This window comes from Panthera onca, chromosome F1 (genome assembly GCF_046562875.1).
Source record: "Panthera onca isolate mPanOnc1 chromosome F1, mPanOnc1 haplotype 2, whole genome shotgun sequence".
In the NCBI taxonomy this organism is placed as follows: Eukaryota; Metazoa; Chordata; class Mammalia; order Carnivora; family Felidae; genus Panthera; species Panthera onca.
This window is the reverse complement of record NC_138355.1, coordinates 8,482,797-8,510,007: the sequence shown is the minus strand read 5'-3', so window position 1 is coordinate 8,510,007 and position 27,211 is coordinate 8,482,797. Positions and strand designations below refer to the sequence as shown.

General features: G+C 40.8%; 2 protein-coding genes across 6 annotated transcripts in view; one reads left to right on the top strand and one right to left on the bottom strand.

The window, feature by feature from the left end:
* The window catches only part of ADSS2 (adenylosuccinate synthase 2), a 39,853-nt gene extending 27,816 nt beyond the window's left edge, over positions 1–12,037 (bottom strand). For 2 of the 3 annotated variants that reach the window (XR_009613360.3, XM_060643340.3), the window contains exon 1: positions 11,726–12,021. Coding sequence is in view for 2 of the 3 variants with exons in the window: in XM_060643340.3 (XP_060499323.1) it covers positions 11,726–11,908 (183 nt within the window). In the remaining variant the exon portion in view is untranslated. Of the gene's footprint in view, positions 1–11,725 lie in introns of all 3 variants that reach the window. The other variant, XM_060643341.3, reaches the window with a different exon arrangement.
* A 1,786-nt stretch (positions 12,038–13,823) lies between these two features.
* Positions 13,824–27,211, top strand: part of CATSPERE (catsper channel auxiliary subunit epsilon) — a 192,117-nt gene continuing 178,729 nt past the window's right edge. The window contains exons 1-2 of one of the 3 annotated variants that reach the window (XR_013553113.2): positions 13,824–13,946; positions 15,153–15,201. Coding sequence is in view for 2 of the 3 variants with exons in the window: in XM_078440779.2 (XP_078296905.2) it covers positions 13,882–13,946; positions 15,153–15,201 (114 nt within the window). In the remaining variant the exon portion in view is untranslated. Of the gene's footprint in view, positions 13,947–13,973; positions 14,963–15,152; positions 15,202–27,211 lie in introns of those variants that run through there. The other 2 variants (XM_078440779.2, XM_078440780.2) reach the window with 2 other exon arrangements.

Genomic DNA, 27,211 nt, shown 5'->3' with positions numbered 1-27,211 from the left:
AGAAAAAATTATGAGAGAAGAAGTACAGGGAACAATTAGTTATTCTGGCTTGGGCATTCTAGAGGACATGCAGCAATCTAATTAATTATCCGTGATATTTCATCCAAACACAGAAAAATCCCTAGATTAAAAGAGTAATCAATCCAGTTATGTCGACCCTAACTTGACATAAACATTCATGTAATTCCCACGGTACTAAAAGCACGTCAAACAGCTCTGAGACCTGAAATGTGTATTCTTGCATGGACTTATCTATCAACTAGGAAATCTCCAAGTAACTCCTTCCAATACTGGCTATCCTGAGACTCCAATTCTTAAATGTGTAAGTCAGTCTTGTGGGTGTTTAGTACCAATCCCTGAATCCGCTCATCTCTGGATAAAGTAATACACTGGGTCAAGGAACCTCTAAAGTTGAGAAACATATTATAACCCCATAGTGAAACTTCCACTCTGTGAAGCTGATGCCTAGAATAGTCAACACAAAGCAAAACCTGAGGTCAGATTAGGTTCACAGGAGACTGATTATTAAGTGACCACATAATTTTTCTAATTTTTTTTTTGAGTTTATTTATCTTGAAAGACAGAGAGAGAGGATGGCACAGAGAATCTCAAGCCCACTCCACACCCTCAGCACAGAGCCTGACCTGGGGCTTGAAGTCACAAACCGAGGGAACATGACTGAGCTGAAATCAAGAGTCGGACGCTTCATAACGGACTGAGTCACCCAGGCGCCCTAATTTTTCTAATTTCTAAGCTTAAAAAACATTAAAAAGAAAAACCCCACACAAATCAACTGATATTTAAACTTCTACATAATATTAACAAAAAGCTTAAAGTAAACAAACCAGGAATATATTTGCAACAAATAGAAAATTTAACAGCATCCTTGTTGGACACTAAAAAAAATATCAATACACTATGCGTCCTGAGAATGACTAGTTTAACTTTATCCCAAGGCTGTTTTTGACAAAATGAAGGTTATTTACTTTTTACCAAATCATCACCAATCACGAACTCACAAAACCTGCCAGAAGATTGGTCTTGCACAAAAAAATAAATAAATAAATAAATAAATAAATAAATAAATGCCTATTTATACTGTTCTCCACAAATACAAAGCAAAGAACTGCCTGCTTTAAGACTAGTACATGTCTATGTCAGGTATGTTTAAAACAAAACAAAAAAAGACCGGACAGTGAGGCAACAGGTGGGCGGCAGGTCACAGGAGGACAGAAGCAGGAGTGATTAGCAGCACTTCCCTCACTCGATACACCTAGGGAACCTGGCAGTATTTCCCTACTTTTTATGTTTTAATAAGAAACATCTGCATGTGAGAAAAGGCTCTGAAGGATGCACAGTAGGGGGTGAAGTCTTCCTCATAGTCCTCACCCCACCAGTCACCACCAGGTTTTGGTGTAACTTCTGGAGGTAATTTGCCAAAGCCAACAGGTATCTGCATCCTGTTTTACTGCACACATCCAAACGGCGGGAGCTGTATACTCCCGGGCAGCCTGCTTTTACTTAGCAAATCTGAGCACGCGTTCCACACCTTGTGAACTGAACCACCTCATTCTTTTCATGGCCCTACCGTACAGCTTTTTACACGGTCCCATACAGAATTTATTTCCCACAAGAGAGGCATCCGGGTTGTTTCCAATCTGTGGTCCTTAGAGACAACGTCACAGCAGCACTTCCTGGTGCATACTTTATTATGACTTCACACTTGTGCAAGTTTATTACCAATTCTGATAGAACCCTAAAAGAAAAATAACTCACAGGACAATTCTTACTTGGTGTTTATAGCTTTTCTTTCACAGATCGATCCCTCATGCAAATATTAGCTTTTTTTATCGCGACTTTTTACGATTTAGCAGACCTCCCCCAAACTTTCAGCAAAAATCTTTCCGGAGTATAAAGCTCATTCAAATTTCTGGAGATCCTACGAAGAGATCCTATGAAGATGCTCATTTGTTATTAATTCTAAATTGTTATAAATCACTAAATCTAAGAAATTTGTCCTCAACTGTTATAAAGTACTAGTGACTTCATGACAAAAAAAACTAGTAAAGCACTATTACTTCAGCAAAATCAGTTTATTTTTTTAATCCACCATTTGCCTAAGATAAAAAACCACGCCACAATTTTTGGAGTAGACCTCTAAAGTCAGTCTCCTAATTTACATAAAACTACTTTTATAGGTACACTAATATAATCATTTGGTGAAACAATTATTAACTCGGCGGTGCCCAATAATGTTCTTATTGTGTAACCAAACCCTACTTTCTTAGATAATGTTTTACCAAGACAGGCAGTGATGGTGGCAGCAACCGTAATAAAGCGGATTGTTTGTTATGGGTTGTGAGAGATGACGCTAGGGGGATGAGAGGGTTTAATTTGTTAAGTTCTTCCAAGTTTACAGGTGGTGGTTCAGGCTGGAAAAGTTCAGCTGCAAAAGGCTTGAAAAATCACACTTTAGTGAACAGCTGAGCGCACTCAAACATTAATCAGCCCTTTCAATAACCAATGTCCTATATTCAGGCTTCCTATCTCATGGAAGATTTCTCATTGAAATCTCAGGATTTCAATCTCATTTAAATTCTACTTGGTTGAGCAAGAAAATATGGTTAAACATGCCCAGAATAACCCTAGCTTATTCATTCTATTAAGGAGCTAGGGGAGAAAATGTAAGCTTGCTTATTAGCGTATCTGGTCATTAGTGCCCCGGGGGAACTGGGGTAGGACGGCTTCTAATCTCAAACACACAACTCTGCAGAAAAGATTCCTAAGGTGAATTGAGGGGGAGTTACTCATAAGGAGCTTCCTGACAAGGTGATCTATACAGGAGATAAGCTTTCGTAAACTGTCATGTTTTACAAAATGCGACAGAGGCAGCTTCAAATCTGAAGTGTCTATTTGGCTGCTAACCTCAAATATTCATAGATGGTGTGCAATATACAAAAGTCCCCTTGGGAGCTCAGGCAATGGTCTCCAAACACAGACTACACCGGTCCAAGGAGAGGTCAGTACACTAGCAAGCAGCAAAACACGGTTTCGATATTTGCACCACTCCTAACCACACCACACCCTCCCCCCACACCCTCCAGTGAATTAGGGGGGCAGAGTCTGAACCACAGGCCTCCACATCTGTGATCACACTGCCGGTCACAGGGGCAGTTCCGCGAGCGTGCCAGAGCAAGTAACGAGAACATATATATTTAATCATGTTTAATAATTCTCATAAGGAGCACTGGGGAGGCCAGAGAGCACTATATAAACGATCAGAGAGAAATATCGTCTACTTTTAACGGAGATGTACTACTTTCTTCCCAACGCGAAATTTCTGCAAAACAAACTTGATAAATTATCCCCCCTCCCGATAACGTACTGATCATATATTCATATTAATAGTTACAAGTAACTATCTCTTGCTGTTTTGTTAAATTCCCGTAACACATGGTCCTAGTCACTCATATAGAACACATGTAGGTCCTAGTCACTGTTAACTATCAAAGCTGCATGTTTTATATCACTTAACTAAAAACACAGAATGTGTTTAATTGTCATACAATCAAAAGAGCTGTGGACTAGCAATTAATGTTGTTTTCGAGATCAATGATACCAAGAGAGAAAATATTTTTTAACAATTCTCAGATGCCTTAATTTTTTAAACATTTTAAATTCTGAAATTTACCCTTTAAAACCCCAAGAAACAAGAAATCCGTGTGAACCCAAAGTAACTGCATATTATGTGGCAAGTTGCTTTGAGAAAAAACCTAAGTTTATAATGCCTTAAATGATGGTTTTTCCTATACTGAATATCAAGAATAAATGCAAATTCAGGGGCACCTGGGTGGCTCAGTCAGTTGAGCATCTGACTTCGGCTCAGGTCATGACCGCACAGCTCTTGAGTTCGAGCCCCGCGTCGGGCTCTGTGCTGACAGCTTGGAGCCTGGAGCCCGCTTCAGATCCTGTGTCTCCCTCCCTCTCTGCCCCTAACCTGCTCGCATTCTGTCTCTGTCTCTCTCAGAAATAAACAAACATTAAAAAGTTAAAACAAACTAAATAAAAACAAGCATAAATGCAAATTCACTGTATTGAAGTAAAAAAATAAACCTATGAAAGAAAATCCAATCAGGTCTCACCAGTCACAAAACATCCCCTAATTTGGTATTTATTTTACTGATTCTCTTCGACTGTTATTCTTGCTTTAAGATTAAATATAAATAAAATATTAAATATGCTACTTAATGACCAAGAATAAAATGTCTCTCGAACATTATGATGGAGGCAAAAGCAGAGCTAAAATGCTATGTTCTCAAACCTAAAGATCAAAGTTTCTGACATACGCTTTAAGTTTTATAAACCATTCCTAAGATAGGCCATTTTCACTGTTTTAATTATAGTTAATCAAAACCAATTTTTTCAAACGTTTATTTATTTTTGAGAGAGAGCGGGGGAGGGGCAGAGAGAGAGAGGGAGACAGAGGATCCCAAGTAGGCTCTATGCTGTCAGCACAGAGCCCGAGGCGGGACTCAAACCCAGGAACTTTGAGATCAAGACGTGAGATCATGACCTGAGCGGAAGTCGGATGCTTAACTGACTGAGCCACCCAGGTGCCCCAATAAAAACCCATTTAATTCCAAACATTCTTCCCTCTAGAAAAACAGCGGCTCTACAGTATATTTGATACTGTTACCAAACAATTCACAAATAAGAATAACCCAGAGCCAGTATTTCTTCATTGCGCATTTTCCTATATAAAATTAACTCTCCGTCAGCTACACCTTCTTTATGTTTTGTCCCTCTTCTTTTCCCTCTCCCCCCAAACTCCTTACTTTGCAAATCATTAATTGACCCAGACTGGGAAACCTGATCCGACCAAGCCTGAGCCAATCAAGATCCTCCCCTCTTGGGAATTGGATTTTGAGTAGCGAGAAAGGCAGTAGCTCAGTGACACCTGTAACCTAAGGGAGCCTCCTTTAAAAAAAAGGTTGCCAGTTCGGGCTGCTGAGCTCCCAGGAGCTGCCTTTACCCAAGGCCACCCTGAGGACTGGCCAACCCGTCCTTGCTTCAAACAAATCCCCATTTTGCCTAAGACAGCCTCCCTCCATTGCTAGCAAACAACAGACTCCAAATGATTCACCGCAGGAACTAATTGCAATATAGTATGCATACAGCTGGCTCTCTAAAGTTCCTATCTTGCACTGGTGATAAACCGAAAATAAAAAATGATTAACTTCCAAATGTTAGTATTTATGCTGTCAAGAACAAAACTCGGAAGCACTACAGGGATGGTATAACAGTATTTAGTTATTTTGTAACTGTTCTCAGTTATACACTTCCTAATTGGGGTTTGAAGCCTAAGAAAGGAGACAATTTTCCTTCCGCCGGAGCCGTCAAGCCCAACCCTAGAATAAAAGCTTGGATCAGGAAACGGTGGTATGTGCAAGTTTCCAATTAAGAAGCTCCAAAGGTCCAGGGGAGATTTAAAAGAAAAGGTTTTGGGGGCACCTGGGTGGCCCAGTCAGTTAAGTTCGACTTCAGCTCAGGTCAGGATCTCACGGTTTGTGGGTTCGAGCCCCACGTCAGGCTCTGTGCTGATACCTCGGAGCCTGGGGCCTGCTTCGCATTCTGTCTCTCTCTCTCTCTCTCTCTCCCTCCCCCACTCACGCTCTGTCTCTCTCAAAAGTAAACAAACATTAAAAAAAAAGTCTGGAAGGGAATGAAATGAAACGACATTAGTCTGCAAAAGCGACTCCAAAAAAAGAAAAGAAGAAAAAAAAGCGACCCCTGATTCCCAACTCAGCTCGCTATTGGGTCTTACCTCTTTCCCAAATCACTCCCCTAACCGAGTTCCTGCTGTGACCGCGGAGGTGAAGACAGTAAAGGGCGCCCCCCCCCCCCCCCCCCCCCCCGCCGTGTTGCAAACCCGAAACAATGGCGTCTGCAGCAACAGCAGGCGCCCGAGAGTCCAGGGCTGACACTTTTGTGCGCAAGCCTGGAGGCCTTTCTCAGGCCACCGAGGCCTCTGACACACGGTCTGTGCGTCTTTGTCCTTTCTGCCCCGAGTACACGAACACCGTGCTCTGACCACAGAGCTCAAAGTGAACACCCGTCCACGACAGGTACTGCCCTGGATCACAGGAGAGGACAGCGACGCCTCACACCCCGCGCCTCCAAACCATCCCAGCAAGCAGAGAAGGGTTCCTATGTCTTGCCTCGAGTCTTCAAGCATCTTAGAAACCTAACAGGCTTTTGAGACCATGCTGATGACCTGGGCTGGTTTCTCGGGAGAACATCAGACCTGTGCCTGTCTTTCCACACGAAACACTTCTCCTTACACCAAAACTAAAACACTTGTCAACCCACAGCAAGAAAGTCATTATAAACAAGGATGACTAGTCTTTTATGAAGACGTTCATCTAATTGCAATTGGCTTATGATTTCAAAATAGAACAGGTTAAGTGACTAGCAGTAAGTCGACCAACTGAACTATTCAGCAGTAACCAGACACACTAGATAGGAAGAGAAAACATATACACTGCTCAGTTGTCTTTTAAAGGCTTAAGATACTCTCTCTACCTTACGTTATTATGGTTACCTTCCAGTTTCGTGCAGATAAATGTCACACACATGATGAAAAGCTCGGGAGGACCTTAGGTTCCCAATCAAGCTGCGTGTAGACTCTAGACACCAAGCTCTGATACACACACTTACTAAACCAGGGTCATGGATGGAAAGATCAGACACGCAGCCAAAAACTGCATAAACCAATGATGTGTGATGCAGCTTTTGTAAACGCTTGAGAAAAGTTCACCCAATCATTACATTTATAAAGACACTTTCTTAAAAATGCACTGGAAGTGTACAGCAGGTTTCAAGTCAAAAAAAATTTTCTCATGAATAAAAAGAAGGCTTGATATAGACAAAAATCCCACTTTTCAAAGAAGAATTCTAAATAATCTGAACTACACAGAATTAAAAGTTGGTTCAATGCAAAGAACCATCCCACGTTGGAGCCAGAGTCACCTTGGGAAGGGACTTCTGTTGACGATTCTCAACCGTGCCCACAGTCAACACTGAATACCTCAAAGTCCTCTTTTCCACTGGTAAAAGTATTCCGACAGTCACCAATCTCTACTTATTGGTGAGTAGCTTATCCATACTGATCTTTAGTGTCAAAATCTGACATGGGGCCCAAAAGATAATACTGCTAAATATGGGTCCGGTTATAGTAAGCCAGTAACTATATGTCAATTTACCATTTCACTCTACATTTGTTCTGGGCAACAGTTTGTCCTAGAGATAACTTGAAATTACCCAACTCACTCACCCATTCCCACCAAAATTAAAGAAATAAAATAATATTGATCAGATGTCACTGAGATGATCTCATGATTTAAAAATTTATGCCTCAAAAATAGAGATTATACATTAACAAATTACATGTTATATCCTACTGTACTATTATATATAATATCATTATATATTATCTATATTTATATCAACAGAATAGGCTTAAACAGTAAACAACTTGAGATATCCTCATTAACTAAATTTTCAGATCTACTGCCCTCAGCAGACAAAAACTATTTTACTAGAATGACACGGCATTCAAGCGAAATATGCTGAGGAAATACACACAAAAAATTACAAACATCAGTTATCTCTTCAAACACACAAGACATAAGACTTTAATATAAACCATTAAAGCCTCTGAACATAACGGTACAACATAAAAGTACTAGTTAAAATACTAAGTAACAAATGTTAATCCAACGAATGCTGGGGATTCCACCTTAAACTCATGCCATCAGTCAATTAACTTGTCCAGGGAGATGTTAAAATAATTTACAGGAAAGGGTTAAGCTACCGGTCTCAAAGAAATTTCTAGACGTGATCCAGACACCTAATAAATATTTGTTGAGGATTTACTTCCTCTCTGTCTCGCAGAGTACTTGGTGCTATGGAAAAAAACAACAACAAAAAAAGCATAAATCCTCGTTTTGAGAAAATTTATATTCTGGCAGGGAAAACACAGTAATCCAAGAAAGCAAGATTTAACCAAGTATACCACACATTGGTATACATCTCTGTACTTGGGAAAGTCTATGAACTTTATAAAAAGTGTTGACAGGGGACACAGAAATAGAGATTATTATGAACCTGGAAAAACAGTTTACCCTAAATGCTAATTCTTTACCACCTTCAAAATTGTGGGAAGTGGTTTGGGAGGTAATTTTAGTCAAGGCATTAAAAAACACTTTAGTTATCCCTTTTAAATTATCTCTCAATTTTTCTAATCATTCCAACGACAAAGACTCAGTTTGCTGCTGTTAGGTCTGCTATACTTTTTTTTTTTTTTTTAACTTACTAATAGGTGGTTTCAGAGCCTTCTGCGAATGTCAGCATCTAGCTACAAATTAACATTTTCTTCATCGTATTTATTTTCATGGCAAGCTTTTATATAAAGCAAGTGACAGGATATACTTTGCCTTTATAATTAATTTTAGTTAACATTTTTCTTTATGTTAACTTTAAAACCGTGAAGGGAAAAAAAAACACAAAGAGAGAGAGTACTGTCCTAACTATTCCGGATCCCAGGCAACTTCATGGTTAACCAAGACCACCTTGCTGACTTTCTAGAACAATAAATAAACCTGCTTAACAAGTGGTAGAAACGGTAACTGTTAAAACCTCTGTAGTTTCTACTCAACAAAATAAAATAAAGTATAACAGTTTACTCTGGAGGATGGGGAGGGGGGGGGGTGGTGACAGCGAGAGACTTCCTAACAAAGCAACTTTTATGCTGCCAGAAAGGGGCCGACCTACACCCACCCATACTTTAACTCTTTGAAAAACCCCTACCAGTATCCTTCTCCAATCCCTACCTGGCAATACCTGCTTATGTAGCAGTTGTCCCAAGGACTGTAAGCTCCTTGTGGGCACAATCCCTGCCTTTTTCAGCTTCTTAACTCTGGGGCTAAGTGGTTCCCCCTTTATCCCCTGTAGATACTCATTCGGTGATTGTTGGATAAATAAAATACACCTGGAGTTGGTCCTACACTTACGGCTTTTCCTTAAAAGACATCAATTTAAAATTAAGATATCAGGAGTGGTTGTTCTTTGATGTTAAGCCCTACATACCGATTTATGGATCTAGAGAATTTACCAAATTGTAAATAATTCTGTATAAATCTTGAATCTGCAATATAGGCCTTAAGGGTGTTGATGAAAATGCCACTAGCGTTGCATCTACTCTTTCCAATAAGGCATTTGATATATTTAACATAGTTAAGTGCAAGGTCAGTTTTTCTTTCAAAAACTTTACTTTAAATTGGAAAAAATTCCTTTATGATTCCATTGTTAAACCATGAACACATCATCTGTATACCACTTCTAGAGAAACAATCCGTACACAAGCTGAGTTTATGGCATGAATATGATCAATAAAAACTGTACCAAGTTCTAACAAAGTATAGATTTCCAGTAATACACAAAACTTAAATCACCAAACAAGGCATTTCAAGCTACAAATGTCTTTCCAACGTTGACTTTTCCCAGCGCTCTATATACACTGAGAATTTCAACATTCCATATTCTTCAGTTTTATAAGCCAGGAGAATCTCAGTAAGTAGGAGTCAGCTTACTAGGGCTGACCAAATAATATAAAGTTACCAAGGTGAATCACAAGAGAGATGCTTAAATCTATTCATTACGTAACTACTTTCAGTAACAAAACTAGTAAGAGTCCTTCCAACGATGAGCTCTTAAAAGGCACTAGAATATGAAGATTTTAGAATTATATAAGGATTGCAGTCAGTCAAAAGTTTACAGGTGGCGAACGTCTGCGTAACAGGTCTGCACAAATGTTCCTCCTCTGTCTTCAGCTAACAGTTTTAAGCCAAACTTGGCTCCTTTTCAATCACTTCTCTCTAGGCTTTCCAAGGGCATCAGATGAGATTGGTCCATGACCTTCGTCAAGAGGACATTCACAACAACACAGAAACACCTTCTTTTGTATACAAATTCATTCTACTATTTTTCAAGGAAATACTAAAATCGAGGATCTTTTAGAATAAATGCTCTTCAATGTTACATTCTCCAAACCTTCTGACAACCCATAATGTTACTCAGCCTAAGCATTACTATTTTTGGGTAAGGAAGATGGCAGGAATGACAGGGAAGGGGACAAAGAGGCCCAGCCTCTCTCCCTTTCTACCCAGCAAGAGTTAGGTATTCTCATTCTTCTTTCCCTGTAGCATGGCCAGATCTGATTTTAAGACAAAAGCAAGGTGAAAGCTGGCTTTTGGAGCAGCTCCTAAGGCGATGTGGGGCAGGACTTGCATGGAAACACGCTTAGGAGTAAGGCAGTAAGTAAGTAAGTAAGGTAAGTGGGTCGCCAGAGGGCCCGAGGAAGAGAGATCTGAAGGTGGGGAGAGGTGGTGGTGGTGCTAAGTGGTAATACTAAGAGGCCATGACTACCTTGGCTAAGGAATGGGCAGGGTGAGTTTCTGCATGCAAAAAACCAAACCAAAACAAAACAAAACAAAACAAAACCCCACGACAAATCAGAATATCTGCATTTAGCTTTTTCTGTACTTGTGATTACTTTGTTTCTGCTTGTTCAAATGGCATTCAGGTAGAACGCTTTCAATCGAGTGGGCCTACTAACTTGTTACAACATACACAGCATGGCATCATCATACTGTGCCATGTTCACGAGGAAGAGACCCACCTTCTTGCGAGGTAAACAGCAGTTCATTTCAAATACATCGCAATTTGTTTTGAAAGTGGTTATTGCTCAACCACTTCGAATTTTGAAACTGGTAATAGTTATCTAAGAGCCTTCACAAAGGCGTAGCCTAGAGGCTGCTTCAAAGCAACCGACAAATCAGAAGAAAGCTTACACTGAAAACCACGTGTCTCCGGGTAGGAAGTACATTACCGTTCCATTTCCCGAAAGTTCACTTTCCGTGTGAGCGTAACAATGTAAATATTTCTAAATACCACATTTGACATCCGCGCATTATTTGCCTCACTCGTAGAGGAGCTAGGATTCTTTCATCTGGGACCAACAAGTAACAATAATCTACCCTCAACATGAATACACGGGGTACGGAGTCAAAACCCGGGGCCGTTAACTGTGCAAAGCCCGGAGGCTGGGTTCTCGTGTCAACAAAGTGGACGGGAGGAGGCAAAGGTCTGCACACTGGGGGCCTGCAGGTGGGGGAGTGGCGAGCGGCTTTTCGGGCGCTTCGGAACAATCCATTCCGCACCCCCCCACCCCCCCACCCCCCCCCCGCCTTCCATCGGTCTCCCTCGACTGGGTGGGTGGGTTAAGGGGAGGGAGCGTGCTGCAGCCGCGCGGGGTCTCCGCCCGGAGTCGGGAGCAGGCCTCCCTCGGGCGGGAGCGTCTCAAACTCGGACCGTATCCCGTCCCCACCCCGGCCCCAGACCCGGGGCTGGGCACTGCCCCCCACACCCAAAACTGCAGCTCCCGAGGCATCGCGCGTCTCCCAAAGACTCCCCGTCAACCCTCGTTTTCCTCCAGAGCCACCCCAACCCCTCGGGTCAGGGGTCTCTGACCTCCCGCCATTTCTCCACGTCGCCGCAGCTCCGAGCAGGAGACAACCTCAAGGTGACACCTCCTTTTGGACGACGGATCCGGGTTCCGCGCCCGCGCTCTCGGGCCCGGCTTCGCGTCAGAGCCCGGTCGCCTCACCTGGCAGCGGCACACGATGTCGGCGTCCTGCGCCAGCAGATCCACCACCTTGCCTTTGCCTTCGTCGCCCCACTGCGCGCCCAGCACCACCGTCACCCGGTTCCCGCCGGGCCGCGCCCCGGGGCGGCCGCAATCGCCGTTGGGCAGGGAGGATGCCGCCGGGTTGGTCTCGGCGAACGCCATGGCTCCGGTGACGCGAGGAGAGCCCGAAGGAGGCGCGGGCGGCGAGGAGTGCGCGAACCGAACTGCTCTGCGGCCGCCAGCCACATGCGGAGGAAGAAGGAGCCAGAGGCCGGCCCCGCCCCCGCCCCCGCCGGGCCGCCCCTCTCCAGCCAGGCCCCGCCCCGCTCCCCGCCACAGCCCACTCAAGGGGCGACCATGACTGCCCCGCGCAGGCCGGCCGCCGCAGCACCGCCCGCAGGAAGAGGCCCCGGTGGCGGCAACCGCCGCCACCCGGGACTGAGGCCACGCCCCTTCCGCAGCCTGGCGCGCCACCCCAGGGGGAGCCCGCGAGCGGAAGGGGGCGGGGGCGGGGCCTCGAGCGCGCTTCGCCTCATCGCCCCGCCCATCCGCCCTGGTCCCGCTTTTCAAACTGGAGAGGCGCGGAGGTGCGTGCTCGAGCGTCGGACTACAACTCCCGGCATGCAACGCTCTGGGCGGAGGCGACGTTTTCTGGGGCCATGGTGTTCTGCCGTCTGCGAGCGTTCGTCCTCAAATTGTTTTTTAATGACTTGTCTTTATTCAGCGACGAGATAGCGTGTGCGAAATTCAAAGGGTGGAATTCCAAAATACAAATGGGATGGAATTGAAATGTGTAGATTTGGAACTGGAAACTAAAGGCCTGGAAGTAAGAGAGATGGGGCAGGGATCAAAGAGGGCAAACTCAAAAGCAGAGCAATGGAGGACATTAGAACTGAAAGTCTAGAGATCAAGTAAAGTTCCAACCCTTCTCATTTTACTAGTAACAGAGGCTCAGAGAAGAGGAGAATACTGATGTATAGTTTGTGCCAAATATTGTGATGCACTTAGCTCTTTTAAATTCCACAACCACGTAAGGGAAGTAATACTCTCTTACCCTTATTTTATAGGATTTAAAAGTTAACTTGCTGTAGTGCGGGCTGAATTGGCACCGAGAGAGCCCAGAGCCCAGGCCCTTTTCGTACATTCCACTCTTTAGTGTTTGAATCGCGCCTAGCTTCTGCTGGAGTAAACTGTATCACCTGCTGATCTAATCCTCTTCCAACTGCAACACAAATTAACTATGACAGCTAATTCTGATATAAAGTTGCTTCGGGAAAAAGTGCGAATAGAGCCTCATGTAAACATTAAGTGCAATGTCTACTACATATATATCGTATACACACAATCACGTTCTCTAATGGTCCCTAGAACGTATTTTAGTATCATACTGGTTTTATTCAATGATTCCTTGTCGGTAAACCTTGAGGACGTACTACAAACCATGATGGTACTGGGCACTGAGGACGTAAGGAGGAGTAAAGGTAGTTGCAGCACTCAAGGATTCAGATTATTTGGTCTACTAACAAATAAACATAAATTAGAAAACTGAAAATTGTGTTTATCTTAGCTTTACCACAAGATTACAAACCCCTTTGTAAACCAGAAAGCTGTCATATTTCCTTGTACTCAAGTGCACGAGGTGGCTTTGGGCCTAAAGTAGGTTCTCAATAAGTCCCCGTTACTGTTCATTTCTGTTGAACTTAAAAACCACTTCTAGAGTGCTGGATCCTGGAAAGCACTGCCAGATATGTATTCGCTATTGCAATATTTATGTACAGTCACAACGAAGACTTGGGCTAAAGGATGCAGGAACTTAAAAGCTTCACCCTCGTTCCGTCAACTGGGATTTTCCGGAGTGGTTTTGCTCTTTCACTCCCAAAAAGCACGGTTTCTGCCCTTCCTCCCGTCTGGTTTTACGTTTCCTCCTCCAACCAACTGCCAAGCTCAGGGAGCGCAGGTAGCGGCGCGCTGGCACGCATGCGCACTGCGCGCTGGCCCTCGCGGGTGGGGCTCGACCCCGCCCTGCGGCGCCGGGCCCCGGGCACCTCCTCGGCGGGTCCGCCGGCACCCCCGGGGAGCGCGCGGGGGCAGGGTGGGCGTGGCCCGGGCCGTTGGGCGGACGCCATCCCGGCGCCATGTCGGCCCAGGGAGTGGCGGTGTTGCTGTCGTGGCTGAGCTGCTGCGGCTCGGCCCTGTGGAGGTAGAGAGACGCCCAAGGCGCCCTGGGACACCGGGCAGGGCGCGCCCCCGCGCCCCCGCGCCCTGGCCCACCCGCCCCTGCGGACCAGCGCCCCGAGCCCCAGCTGCCGGCCCCCAGCACCGGCGCCCCGCCGCCCCCTTCCGCCAGTTTTCCATGAATGGGGCGGGAGTGAGGGGCAGCGCTAGGGCTCTGCTACTCCAGGGTCTTGGTGACTTCGCGTGGCTGTCGGGTGGACAGCTGAGCCCCCGCGAATCCGTACACTCGTTTCCTCCTGCCGCGTTCTCGTTCCGCCAGAGACGAGCGGAGCAAACGAGAACCCAGAAGTCGCCAACCACCGGGGAGTGGAGGCAGGGAGCAAGGGCACTTCCCTAGGATGACTAGGTGGTTGATGGTTTCTGGCACTTTGTAAGCTTCCATTTTTTCCTCTGTAAGGTGAAGAAGATGAAACCTGCCTCACGGGGTTGTCGTGAGGCTTGAATGCAAAGATATATTTAGCTCCCAGCATAGGCCTGGCAAACAATGGATCAATAGATAAGGATAGGGGATATTATTAAGGATTGCCTGTGAATTCTAGGTGTTGTATAAACTTTATGTTGTACCCCAGAGGTCACCAAACTTTTCTGGAAAGGACCAGGTGGTAAATATTTGGGCTTTACAGATGATGCAGTCAACTTGCCATCTTAGGGATTCATGCACACCCTTACAATAGCGAACCAGGAAATGTGGCTGTGCGCCAATGAATCTCTATTTTAAAAACAAACAGGTGGAATTGGACCTGTAAGGCATGGTTTGACACCCCCTAGTCTACATTCATAACGGACGAGAATACTAAATTCATTGAGATAATTAGTGCAGACAAAGTTCCAGGCAAAATTCGGGGTAGATGTCTTATTGAACGAATTCTTCCTTTGCTCAAGGTCTAACAGATATGTACCTACATTTTCTACTAAGAGCATTAACATTTTGTTTTTGACATTTCGTATCCCGATGGAGTTGGTTTCCTTTAATGATCTAAGGTAGGGCTGCAATCATTTCTTTCTCCTTATGAGTCCAGTTCCGTTTTCCAGTTCCATTTATTGAATATTGCCTCTGTCATATACAAAACTTCCCTCTGCACTTATGCCAACTTAAGGGTTTGCTATACAATCCCTCTTATTTGGAGGAGAAATTAGTTTTAATATTTATATTTGACCTTTTCCTCCACAGGTATTCCAGTAACAGCCCAAGCTACCTCATTTTTAGTACCAGAAGTACTGTAAGTGTTTAATTTTTTTCAAACTATAGTCAAGAATCATTTTTTACCTTAGAGCAAAGAGCAGTGTTTTATATTAGTTGTATAGTGTGGTGTCATTCATTTATTTTTATTTTATTTCCGTTGTCTCATTTGTCATCCTAATATAAATCCCCTTCCCAATGAATGTCCTTAAATATGTATGTAGCAAAAACAAATAATGTGGTTTTGAGTGTTTTTTTTATTTAGTATTCACAGATAAGATGGCCATACAATATATTGTCTAAACTATTGACAGTGAAAGATAGTGCTATTAATATTTTTGCTGGGACAGCAGGTATGAATTGGAACTGCCTAGATAAACGGAGATGTATGGTCACCAAAGCTGTAGATTTCATTCTCTATATTACTTTTTTTATCCAATACTTTGCCTTAATTTCTTCTGAATGCTGCCTGCTTACTAGCGTGTGTTTTATTTTATTTATATATCCCTCTAATGATGGACACATGGCTTTCTATCACCACAAACAACACTGTGAAGAATATCCTTCTACATGTCCTTTTATGGGTCTGCGCAATAATTTTTCAGTTATGGTTGCAGGGACACAGGGAAAGCAGACAATTTAACTAAATTCTGCAAGATTGTTCTTAAATGGCAATCACAATTTCCACTCTCACCTAGTGCACATCTCCACCAAAGTCTGGTATTATTGAAGTTTCTATTTTTTACCAACATCATTAGTATATGCTAATATCACTGTTGCTGTTTTCAGTTCTCTGACGGCTTGTGATTTTGAGCCTCTCTTACCACATTTACACAAGCTTCTCTTCTGAATTGCCTGGTCATAACCTTTTGCCCATTTTCCATTTAAGTTTATGCCCTTTTCTTGTTGATTTACAGAGTGCTGTATACATTCCACTCTCTATATTAGTTGAATATTGGCTTTAAATGTTTCAGTTATCAGGGCATCTGGGTGACTCAGTCAGTTAAGTGTCCAATTATTGACCTCAGCTCGGGTCTTGATCTCAGAGTTGTGAGTTCAAGCCCCACGTTGGACTTTGCACTGGGAGTGAAGCCTACGTAAAAAAAAGTTTAAGTTTTAATCATTTTCTCGTCTCTCATCTACTCATCTAACCATTAACTTTGTCCATGAATATTTTATTTTTCAAGAAAAAGCCGACTTTTGTTGAACCAAACCACTCCGCCTCCCCGCTCCCCCCCCAACTCTTTTTGACCTCATACTTTCTACTTTTTTTGCAGCCTTTTTTTTTTTTTTTAGTGTTTATTTATTTTTGAGAGAGAGAGAGAGACAGAGTGTGAGTGGGGGAGGGGCAGAGAGAGAGGGAGACACAGAATCTGAAGCAGGCTCCAGGCTCTGAGCTGTCAGCACAGAGCCCAACATGGGGCTTGAACTCAAGAACTGTCAGCTCATGACCTGAGCCAAGTCAGACGCTTAACCAACTAAGCCACTCAGGTGCCCTTGGAGTCTTACTTAAGAAAAATCTTCTCCTGCCTGGAGTTGCAAAGATATTTATCCTTTTTCTTTTATATGCTTTATATCTTGACCTTTCAAATATAGGTCAGAAATTCATCTAGAGTCCACTTGTATATAATATAAAGTATGCATTCACATTACTTTCTCCATGTAATGAACCACCATCAATTAAACAACTTACTGTTTTTCTATTATTTTCTGGTATTATCTTTTTAGATGTTGTTAATATCTATATATACAAAAAAGATAATACCAGAAAAATAATAGAAAAACAGTAAGTTGTTTAACGTAGCTGCAGTTTAGCTTCAATGGTGTATACTCTTTCCTTGAATTAACATGCCACAGTATAGGCGTCATTTTATTCTAGATAAGCAACTAGGTTGTTTCCATTTTTAGTCTGCTATGATTAGGGCCACTAGGAACATTTTTATGCCTATCTTCTGCTTAACATATATGCATTTCTGGTGGGTATATAACTAAGTGGAATTGGTAAGTCCTGGGGAATATGCACGTGTTCAGCTTTAGTAGGTGATGCAAAAGATTTTACAAAGTAATTGTATCAGTTTACACTTATATTCTATGTTTATGTATATCATTGCATTTATTCAAAATTTATTACGTTACTCAAAGTCGGGCAAAAGGAAACTATACAAACAACGTCATTTGTTTTTAAATCCATTGCTATCCATTTCTTATAAAATCTGTACTTATCCCCTAAATTGTTATTTGTATTTAATTTCTTTAATATCATTTATCTATTTCATCTTTGTTTCTTGAACATCTTTGCTGTATAATTGACCATTTGATTAGTCATTTTAAAAATCTCTTTTTTTTCTAAGTAATCTCTGCACCCAGCATGAAGCTCAAACTCATAACCCCACGATTAAGAGTTACATGCTCCACCAACTGAGCCAGCCAGGCACCCTGTAAAAATCTCCTTTCTTGATCTCTACTGTTTCTTTATCATTTTTTTTTGGGGGGGGGGGGTGACAAATATATCATCTTAGTTGGCAATTGGTAACCAAAATAGTGGAATTATGTCATTATAGAAATGCAAATTGGGAGCCAGAGTTTGATTCTCCACAAGGAAGGTAGACAAAATGCAAGAGAGTAGATGCTAAAACCAGTGGTACAGCAGCTTCCTTGCAAGTGATATTCAGAGAAAGAAAGAAATTATTGAGTGTACAGAAGACACTTCAGGGATGAAATATTTCATAAATCTTGATGGAAAGCATTTTGAAACAATTTTTCTCTACCTATTTGCTTTTCTGGGAGCTTTGGCATGAGCTCTGGCAGGATTCAGGTTTGACACACATCTAGGAACCTGTGAAGGTGCTCTGAGGGAACATAAGCTGATGGAGGCCATCTCTCTACTTCCCTATGTCTCTCTACAGCTTGCCAGTATCTCCCATAAAGGAACTTAGGCATTTGTCTAGAGCCTCGTTTTTGTAACCCACAGGACACCTCCGGATTTCCTGGCTCTAGTGGCCAGGGAGGCTTACACTTGCAGTCCCATTGGACTATATATATTTGTATACTTTAAAAGCTACTGCTTGAGTGTCTGGCTTCTAGACAACATGAATCTAGGTGCTCACTGAGATCCTCCCTTTGGGACAATGACAGGACTGGAACATCCTCAACTACTGGGAGTTATTAAAAATAAAGTAAGCTTCTTGGACAATCACAAAGTTTTGAAAGACAACCAAGACCTAGGGCAAGGTTAAATGATAAGCTTCATCTTTTACACAAGGCCACTTCATCAAGACTAGAAGAGGTGGTTATTTTATCTAATGCATAGAAATGAACACAAGAGAGTCAAGGAAATAGAAGAAACAGAGAAATGTGTTCCAAACAAGAGAATAAGATAAAACCTCAGTGACAGGGGTGGGGGAGACACCTTACTCTAATGGAGATAAGTAATTTGCCTGATAAAGAGTTCAAAATGATAGTTGTAAAGATGCCCTTTGAACTCAGGAGAAGAATGGTTGAACACAGTAAGAACTTCAACCAAGAGATACAAAATATAAGAAGATACCAAATAGAAGTCACAGAGCTAAAGGATATAATAACTGAACTGAAAGGTACACCACAGGGTTCAGTAGAAGACTAGACAAGGTAGAAGAAAGGATCTGTGAACCTGAAAGCAGAGCAGTGGAATACACCTAAACAGAGCAATAAAAAGAAAAAAGAGTGGGGGGAAAAAGTAAAGAAATATTAAGGGACTTACAGAACAACATCAAGTGGACTAACATTCACATTATAGGGGCCCAAAAGAAGAGAGAAAGGGGCTGACAATTTTTAAGGAAATAATGACTGAAAGCTTCCCTAATTTGGGGAGGGAAACAGACATCCAGATCCAGGAAGCCCAGAGAGTTACAAATAGGATGAACCCAAAGAGACCCCAACAAAGACACATTATAATTTAAACATTGAAAGTTAAACACAAGGAGAGATCTTACAAGCAGCAAGAGAAAAATAACTTCTGTTACATGCAAGATAAACCCCATAAGGCTATCAGTAGATTTTTAAGCAGAAACATTGCAGGTCAGAAGTGAGTGGCACAATATATTCAAAGTGCTGAGAGAAAAAAACTTCCACACAAGAATACTCTGTGCAGCAAAGTTTTCATATAGAATTGAAGGAGAAATCGTTTTCCAGATAAGCAAAAGCTAAAGGGATTCATCATCACAAACTAGCCTTACAAGAAATGTGAAAGTGACTTTTTATGCTGGGCGGGGAGGGGGGGGGGGAGGTACTAATTAGTAACAAGAAAACATGAAAGAATAAATCTCACTGGAAAGGTAACTGTATGGTAAAGGTAGTGGGTTAGTTACTTATAAAGCTAGTGTGAAGGTGAAAAGACAAAAGTACTAAAAATAAACTAATAATTTCTTAAGGGATGCACAGGAAAAAAAGATGTAAACTATGACATCAAAAACAATGTGCAAGGGGTTAGTAAAAATGTAGCACTTTAGATTGTGATCAACCTTAAGTTATTATCTACTTAAAATACACTGTTACAAGTTTTTGTGTGTAAGCCTCATGGTAACCACAAAGCAAAAAACCTATAGTAGATACATAAAAGATAAGGAAGAAGGAATCTAAGTATGCCACAAAAGAAAGTCAACAAAACAAAGGAAAGAGAGGAGAGAAGAAAGAAACACAGAGAAACTACAAACCAGCCAGAATACAGTTAACAAAATGGCGTAAGTACAGCCATACCTCATATCATTGTGCTTCACTTTATTGTGCTTTGCAAATACTACTGTTTTGTTTTTGTTTTTGTTTTACATATTGGAAGGTTTATGGCAACCCTGCATCAAGCAAGTCTGTCAACACCATTTTCCCCATACCATCTCATCTGCTCATTTCATGTCTCTGTGTCACATTTTGGTAATTCTCACAATATTTCAAATTTTCATTATTGCATTTGTTATAGTACTCTGTGATCAGTAACTGCAGCTTGCTGAAAGCTCACATGATGGTTAGCATTATTCACAATGTTTTTTAAACTAAGGTATGTACAACATAATGCTATCACACACTTAATAAACTATAGTACAGTCTAAACAATGTTTATATGCACTGGAAAACAAAAAAATTATGTGATTCATTTTATTGTGATATACAATTTATTGTAGTGGTCTGTAAATGAAACTGTAATATCTCAGAGGTATACTTGTACATACCTATCAGTAATTACTTTAAATGTAAATGGACTAAATTCTCTAATCAAAAAACCAAGTGGCTGGCTGGATTTAAAAAAAAATCCATCTATGTGCTGCTGATAAGAGACTCAACAGATGTGAGGACAAACACACAGACTAAAAGTGAAGGGATGGAAAAGGATATTCTGTGCAAATGGAAACCAAAAGAAAGCAGCATTGGCTATACTTATATCACACAAAATAGGCTTCAAGACAAGAGCATTACATGAAGAAGAAGCGTTCAATTGAATAAGATGACATAACATTGGTACCTATTTATGCATTCTGCATAGGAGTTGCTGAACATATAAAACAAATAATAACAGAACTAAAGGGAGAAATACACAGCAATACAATAATAGTAAAGGATGTTATTATCCCACTTTCATTAGTGCATAATCCAGACAGAAAATCAAAACAGAAATATCAGCCTTGAACAACACATTCAACCAGATAGAAGTTAACAGATATTTACAGAACATCCCATCCAAAATGAACAGAATACACATTCTTCTCAAACACAGGGAACATTCTCCAGAATAGAGAGGTCATGTGTTAGGCCACAGAGCAAGTCTTAAGATTAGTATCATATCAAGGATGCTTGGGTGGCTCAGTCGGTTGAGCATATGACTTTGTCTCAGGTCATGATCTCTGTTTGTGGGTTTGAGCCCCACATCAGGCTCTGCACTGACAGCTCTGAGCCTGGAGCCTGCTTCAGATTCTGGGTCTTCCTCTCTCTCTCTGCCCCACCCCCACTCATGCTCTGTCTCTCAAGAATGAATAAACATTAAAAAAAAATAAAAAATAAACATTTTAAAAAATTTAAAAAAGAAGATTAATATATCATGCAAATTTTCTGACTGCAATGGTATAAAACTGGAAATCAATGATAAATAGAAAACTGGAAAATTCACAAATATGTGGGGATTAAACAACATGCTACTGAACAACCAAAGCATCAAAAAATAAATTGAAAGACAAATCAACCAGTAACTTGAGACAAATGAGGAGGGAATGGGATGCAGCAAAAACACTTCTAAGATAGAGAATTAAATGCCTAAATCAACTAACAAGAAAAATATCAAACAATATTACACCCCAAGAAACTAGAAAAAGAAGAAATGAAGCCCAAAGTAGGTAGGTAGAAGGAAATAACAAAGATAAGAACAGAAATAAATGAAGTAGATGGGGCGCCTGGGTGGCTCAGTCAGTTAAGCATCTGACTTTAGCTCAGGTCGTGATCTTGCAGTTCATGGGTTTAAGCCTTGCGTCAGGCTCTGTGCTGACAGCTCACAGTTTGAAGCCTGCTTCGTATTCTGTGTCTCCCTCTCTTTCTGCCCCTCCCCTGCTCATGCTCTGTGTCTGTCTGTCTCTCTCTCTCTCTCTCAAAAATGAATAAAACATTAAAAAAAAAGAAAGAAATGAAATAGAGATTACAATAACAATAGAAAAGATCAATGAAACTAAAAGCTGGTTCTTTGAAAAGATAAAATTAACTGCAGGATACAAAATCAATATTCAAAAATCTCTTGTGTGGCTGTACATTAACAGCAGTCTGAAAGAGAAATTAAGAAAACAATCGTATTTGGAATTACATCAAGAAATAAAAATACTTAGCAATAAATTTAACCAAGGAGGTAAAAGACTGCTACATTAAAACTATAAGATATTGATGGAAGAAATAGAAGAAAACATAAATAAATGGAAAGATATTCCACACCCATGGGTGAAAAGAACTAACATTATTGGGGCGCCTGGGCGGCTTAGTCAGTTAAGCATCCGACTACAGCTCAAGTCATGATCTCATGGTTCGTGAGTTTGAGCCCCGCACCGGGCTCTGCGCTGACAGCTCGGAGCCTGGAACCTGCTTCGGACTCTGTTTCCCTCTCTCTCTGCCCATCCCCTATTTGCACTCTGTCTCTCTTTCTCTCTCAAAAATAAATAAACATTTTTTTAAATAATTAACATTGTTAAGGTGACCATACAACTCCAAGAAATCTACACTTTCAGTGCAATCTTTATCAAAATTCTGATGCCATATTTTGCAGAAATAGAACAAACAATGGTAAAGTTTGTGTAAAACCCTAAAAGACCTTAAATAGCCAAAGCAATATTGAGAAAGAAGAACAAAGCTGGAGGCTTCACATTATCTGATTTTAAACTACATCACAGAGCTATAGCAATCAAAACAATATGTTGGCATAAAAATAGATATAGAGGGGTGTCTGGGTGGCTCAGTTGGTTGAGTATCCAACTCTTGATTATGGCTCAGGTCATGATCTCACAGTTTGTGAGACTGAGCCCCAAGTTTGGGTCTGCACTGACAGTGTGAGTCCTGCTTGGGATTCTCTCTCTCCCTCTCTCTCTCTCTCTCTCTCTCTCTCTCTCTCTCTCTCTGCCCCTCCACCCCCCTCTCAAAATAAATAAACGTTTAAGAAAAGGGGCACCTGGGTGACTCAGTCGGTTAAGCATCTGACTCTTGGTTTCAGCTTAGGTCAGAATCTCATGGTTCATGTGCTGACAGCACAGAGCCTGCTTGGGATTCTCTGTCTCCCTCTGTCTTCCCTTCCCCTGCTCTCTTTCTCTCTCTCAAAATAAATAAATAAACTTCAAAATACATACATAGAGAGGGATGCCTGGGTAGCTCGGTTGTTTGAATGTTCATCTTTGGTCAGGTCATGATCTCACAGGTCATGAGTCTGAGCCCCAAATGTGCTCACTTCTGTCAGTGCAGAGCCTGCTTCAGAGCTCCCCTCTTTCTCTGCCCCTCCCCTGCTTGTGCTCTCTCTCTTGCTCTCTCTCTCTCTCTCTTAAAAATAAATTAACAACATTAAAGAAGACAACACAGAGATTGATGAAACAGAATAGAGAGCCCAGAAATAAACCCCTGCATATATGGTCAATTAATTTGCAACAAAGGAGCCAGGAATATACAATGGGAAAAAGACAGTCTTTTTAATAAAAGGTGTTGTGAAAACTGGATAGCCATATGCAAAAGAATGAAACTAAACAAGTATCTTATACCATATACAAAAATTAACTGAAAATGGATTAAAGTCCTGAATAAAAGATTTGAAACCATAAAACTCTGAGAAGAAAACACAGGCAGTAAGTTCCTTCACATTGGTCTTGGCAATGACTTTTTTTTTAAACTGACACCAAAAGCAAAGGCAACAAAGACAAACATAAACAAATGGGACTACAACAGACTAAAAATATTTTTCACAGTAAAGGAAATCATCAATAAGATGAAAGGGCAATGTACCGAATAGGTGAAAATATCTACAAACCATGTATCTCATAAGGGGTTAACATCCAAAATATATAAAGAACTCATACAACATACAACATAAAATAGGAAAAAGCAAACAATTTGATTTAAAAATGAGAAGAAGATTTAAATGGACATTTTTCCAAAGAAGATCTACGGATTGCCAACAGGAACATGAAAAAGTGCTCAGTGTCACTAATCATCAAGGAAATGCAAATCAAAACCACAATGAACTCACTTCACACCAGTTAGAATGCCTATTATCAGAAATGAGAGAGGATAAACAGCGACTGACACCACAGAAACACAAAGGATCATAAGAAAATACTGTGAAAAAGTATATGCCAACAAACTGGACAGCCTGGAAGAAATGGATAAATCTAAATAATCTTCCAAAGCTAAACAAGGAAGAAATAGAAAATCTGAGCAGACCAATTAAAAGTAACAAAATTGAATTGGTAATCAAAAACTATCACAGAATAAAAGTCCAGGACCAGATGTATTCACATAATGAATTTTACCAGACATTTAAAGAAGAGTTAATATCTATTCCCCTCAAATTCTTCCCGAAAATTGGAGAAGGAAAGCTTCTAAATACATTCTATGAGGCCAACATTACCCTGATACCAAAAACAGACAATGACACCACAAAAAAATAAAACTACAGGCCAATATGCATGATGAACATAGATGGAAAATCCTCAACAAAATATTAGCAAACTGCATAAAACAATACATTGAAAGATCACTCACCATGATCAAATGGGATTTATTCCCAGGATGCAAGCATGGTTCAATATCTGTAAGTCAATCAATGTCATAAAATGACATCAAGAAAATGAGGGGGAAAATTATATGATCATCTCGGTAGATGCAGAAAAAGCATTTGACAAGATTCATGATAAAAATTTTCAACAAAATGGGATTAGAGGGAACATACCTCAATATAATAAAGGCCATATAGGAAAACCCCACAGCTAACATTATACTCAATGGTGAAAAACTGAAAGCTTTTCCTTTAAGGGCAGGAACAAGACAAGGTTATCCACTCTCACCACTTTTATTCAACCTAGTACTGGAAGTCCTAGCCACCCACAGCAATAAGACAAGAAAAAGAAACAAGATGCATGCATATTGCTAAAAAAAGGAAAAAAAAGGGTGGGGGGCGCCTGGGTGACTCAGTCGGTTGAGCGTCTGACTTCGGCTCAGGTTATGATCTTGCTGTCCATGAGTTCGAGCCCCGCGTCGGGCTCTGTGCTGACAGCTCAGAGCCTGGAGCCTGTTTCACATTCTGTCTCCCTCTCTCTGCCCCTCCCCCCACTCATGCTCGGTCTCTCTCTCTCTCTGTCAATAATAAATAAACACTAAAAAAATTTTTTTAAAAAAGTTAAACTGTCACTATTTGCAGACCACATGATACTTTATAGAGAAAATCCTAAAGACTCTACCAAAAAGCTACTAGAAGTAATAAACCACTTCAGTAAAGTTACAGGATACAAAACTAATATGCAGAACTCTGTGCTATTTACTAACAACAAAGTAACGACTTTATTGTTAGTACTAACAGTAAAGTCCCAGAAAGAGAAATTTGAAAAACAACACCACTTTCAATTGCATCAAAAATAATAAAGTACCTAGGAATAAACTTAACCAAAGAGGTGAAAGACGTGTACTCTGAAAACTATAAAACACTGATGAAAGAAATTGAAAACGACACAAACAAATGGAAAGATATTTAATTCTCATGGATTGGAAGAATTAATATTGTCAGAATATCCATATTATCCAAAGCAATCTGCAGATTCAGTGCAATCCCTATCAAAATACCAACAGCATTTTTCACAAAACTAGAACAAATAATACTAAAATTTGTGTGGACCCACAGAAGACCTTGAATAGCCAAAGCAATCCTGAGAAAGAAGAGCAAAGCTGGAGGTATCACAGTTTCAGATTTCAAAATAATACTACAAATCTGTAGTAATCAAAATAGAATGATACTGGCAGAAAAATAAACACATAGATCAATGCAACAGGATAGAAAGCCCATAAATAAACCCACATTTCTATGATCAATTAATCTATGACAAAGGATGCTGGAATATACAATGGGGAAAAGATAGTCTTTTCAATAAATGGTGTTGGGAAAACCGGACAGCTTCATGTATAAGAATGAAACTGGACTACTTTTAGCAACATACAAAAAAAAAAAAAAAAAACAAACAAACAAACTCAAAATGGATTAAAGACCTAAACACGAGACCTGAAACCATAAAAATCCTAGAAGAGAAAGCACACAGGCAGTAATTTCTGTGACACTGAGTATACCAACAGTTTTCTAGATATGTCTCCTAAGGCAAGTAAGACAAAAACAAAAATAAACTATTCGTACTACATCAGAATAAAAAGCTTTTGCACAGCAAAGGAAACTATAGAAGTAAAAGACAACTACTAAATAGGAGAAGATGTTTGCAAATGATATACCTGATAAGGTGTTAATACCCAAAATATATAAAGAACTTATGTGACTCAACCCCACCAAAACCCCAAAAACAAATAATCTGATTAAAAGTGGGCAGAGGGGTACCTGGGTGACTCAGTTGGGTGAGCATCTGACTTTTGATTTTGGCTCAGGTCATGATCCCAAGATTGTGGGATCAAGCCTCCCATTAGGCTCCATGCTGAGTGTGGAGCCTGCCTAAAACTCTCACTGTCTTCCTCTGCCCCTCTCCCCCACTTGCTCTCTTTCTCTTAAAAAAAAAAGTATTAAAAAATGGGCAGAGAAGCTAAATAGACATTTTTCCAAGGAAGATGTGCAGATGGCCAACAGAGACATGAAAAGATGCTCAACAACACTCATCATCAGGGAACTGCAAATCAAAATCACAATGAGATATCACTTCACATCAGTTAGAATGGCTAAAATCAAGAAGACAAGAAACAGTAAGTATTAATAAGGATGTGGAGAAAAAGGAACCCTTTTGCACTGTTGGTGGGAATATAAATTGACACAGCCACTGCAGAAGAGTATGGAGATTCATCAAAAAATTAAAAATAGAAATACCATATGATCCAATAATTCCACTACTGTTTACTCAAAGAAAATGAAAACACTAACTCAAAAAGGTATATGCCTCTCTGTGTTTATTACAGCATTGTTTACGATAGCCAAGACATGAAGCAACCTAAGTATCCATCAATAGATGAATTGATAAAGACAATGTGATACGTACACACCCACAAACACACAAAATGGAGTTTTACACAGCTATAAAAAAGGATGAGATTGTGCCATTTGAGACAGCATGGATGGACCTAGAGGGTATAATGCTAAGTGAGGTAAATTAGACTGAGAAAGACAAATACCATATGACTCCACTCAAAATGGAATCTAAAACAAGTGAATAAGCAAATAGAGGTATTCTAGACATAATATTTCATCCATAAATATTTTAGTATGTATGCTAAAATGTTAAGATTCTTAAATTTTATTATTATTTTTACTTCCTTAAGTAATCTATACACCCACTGTGGGTATCAAACTCACGACTCTTGAGATCAAG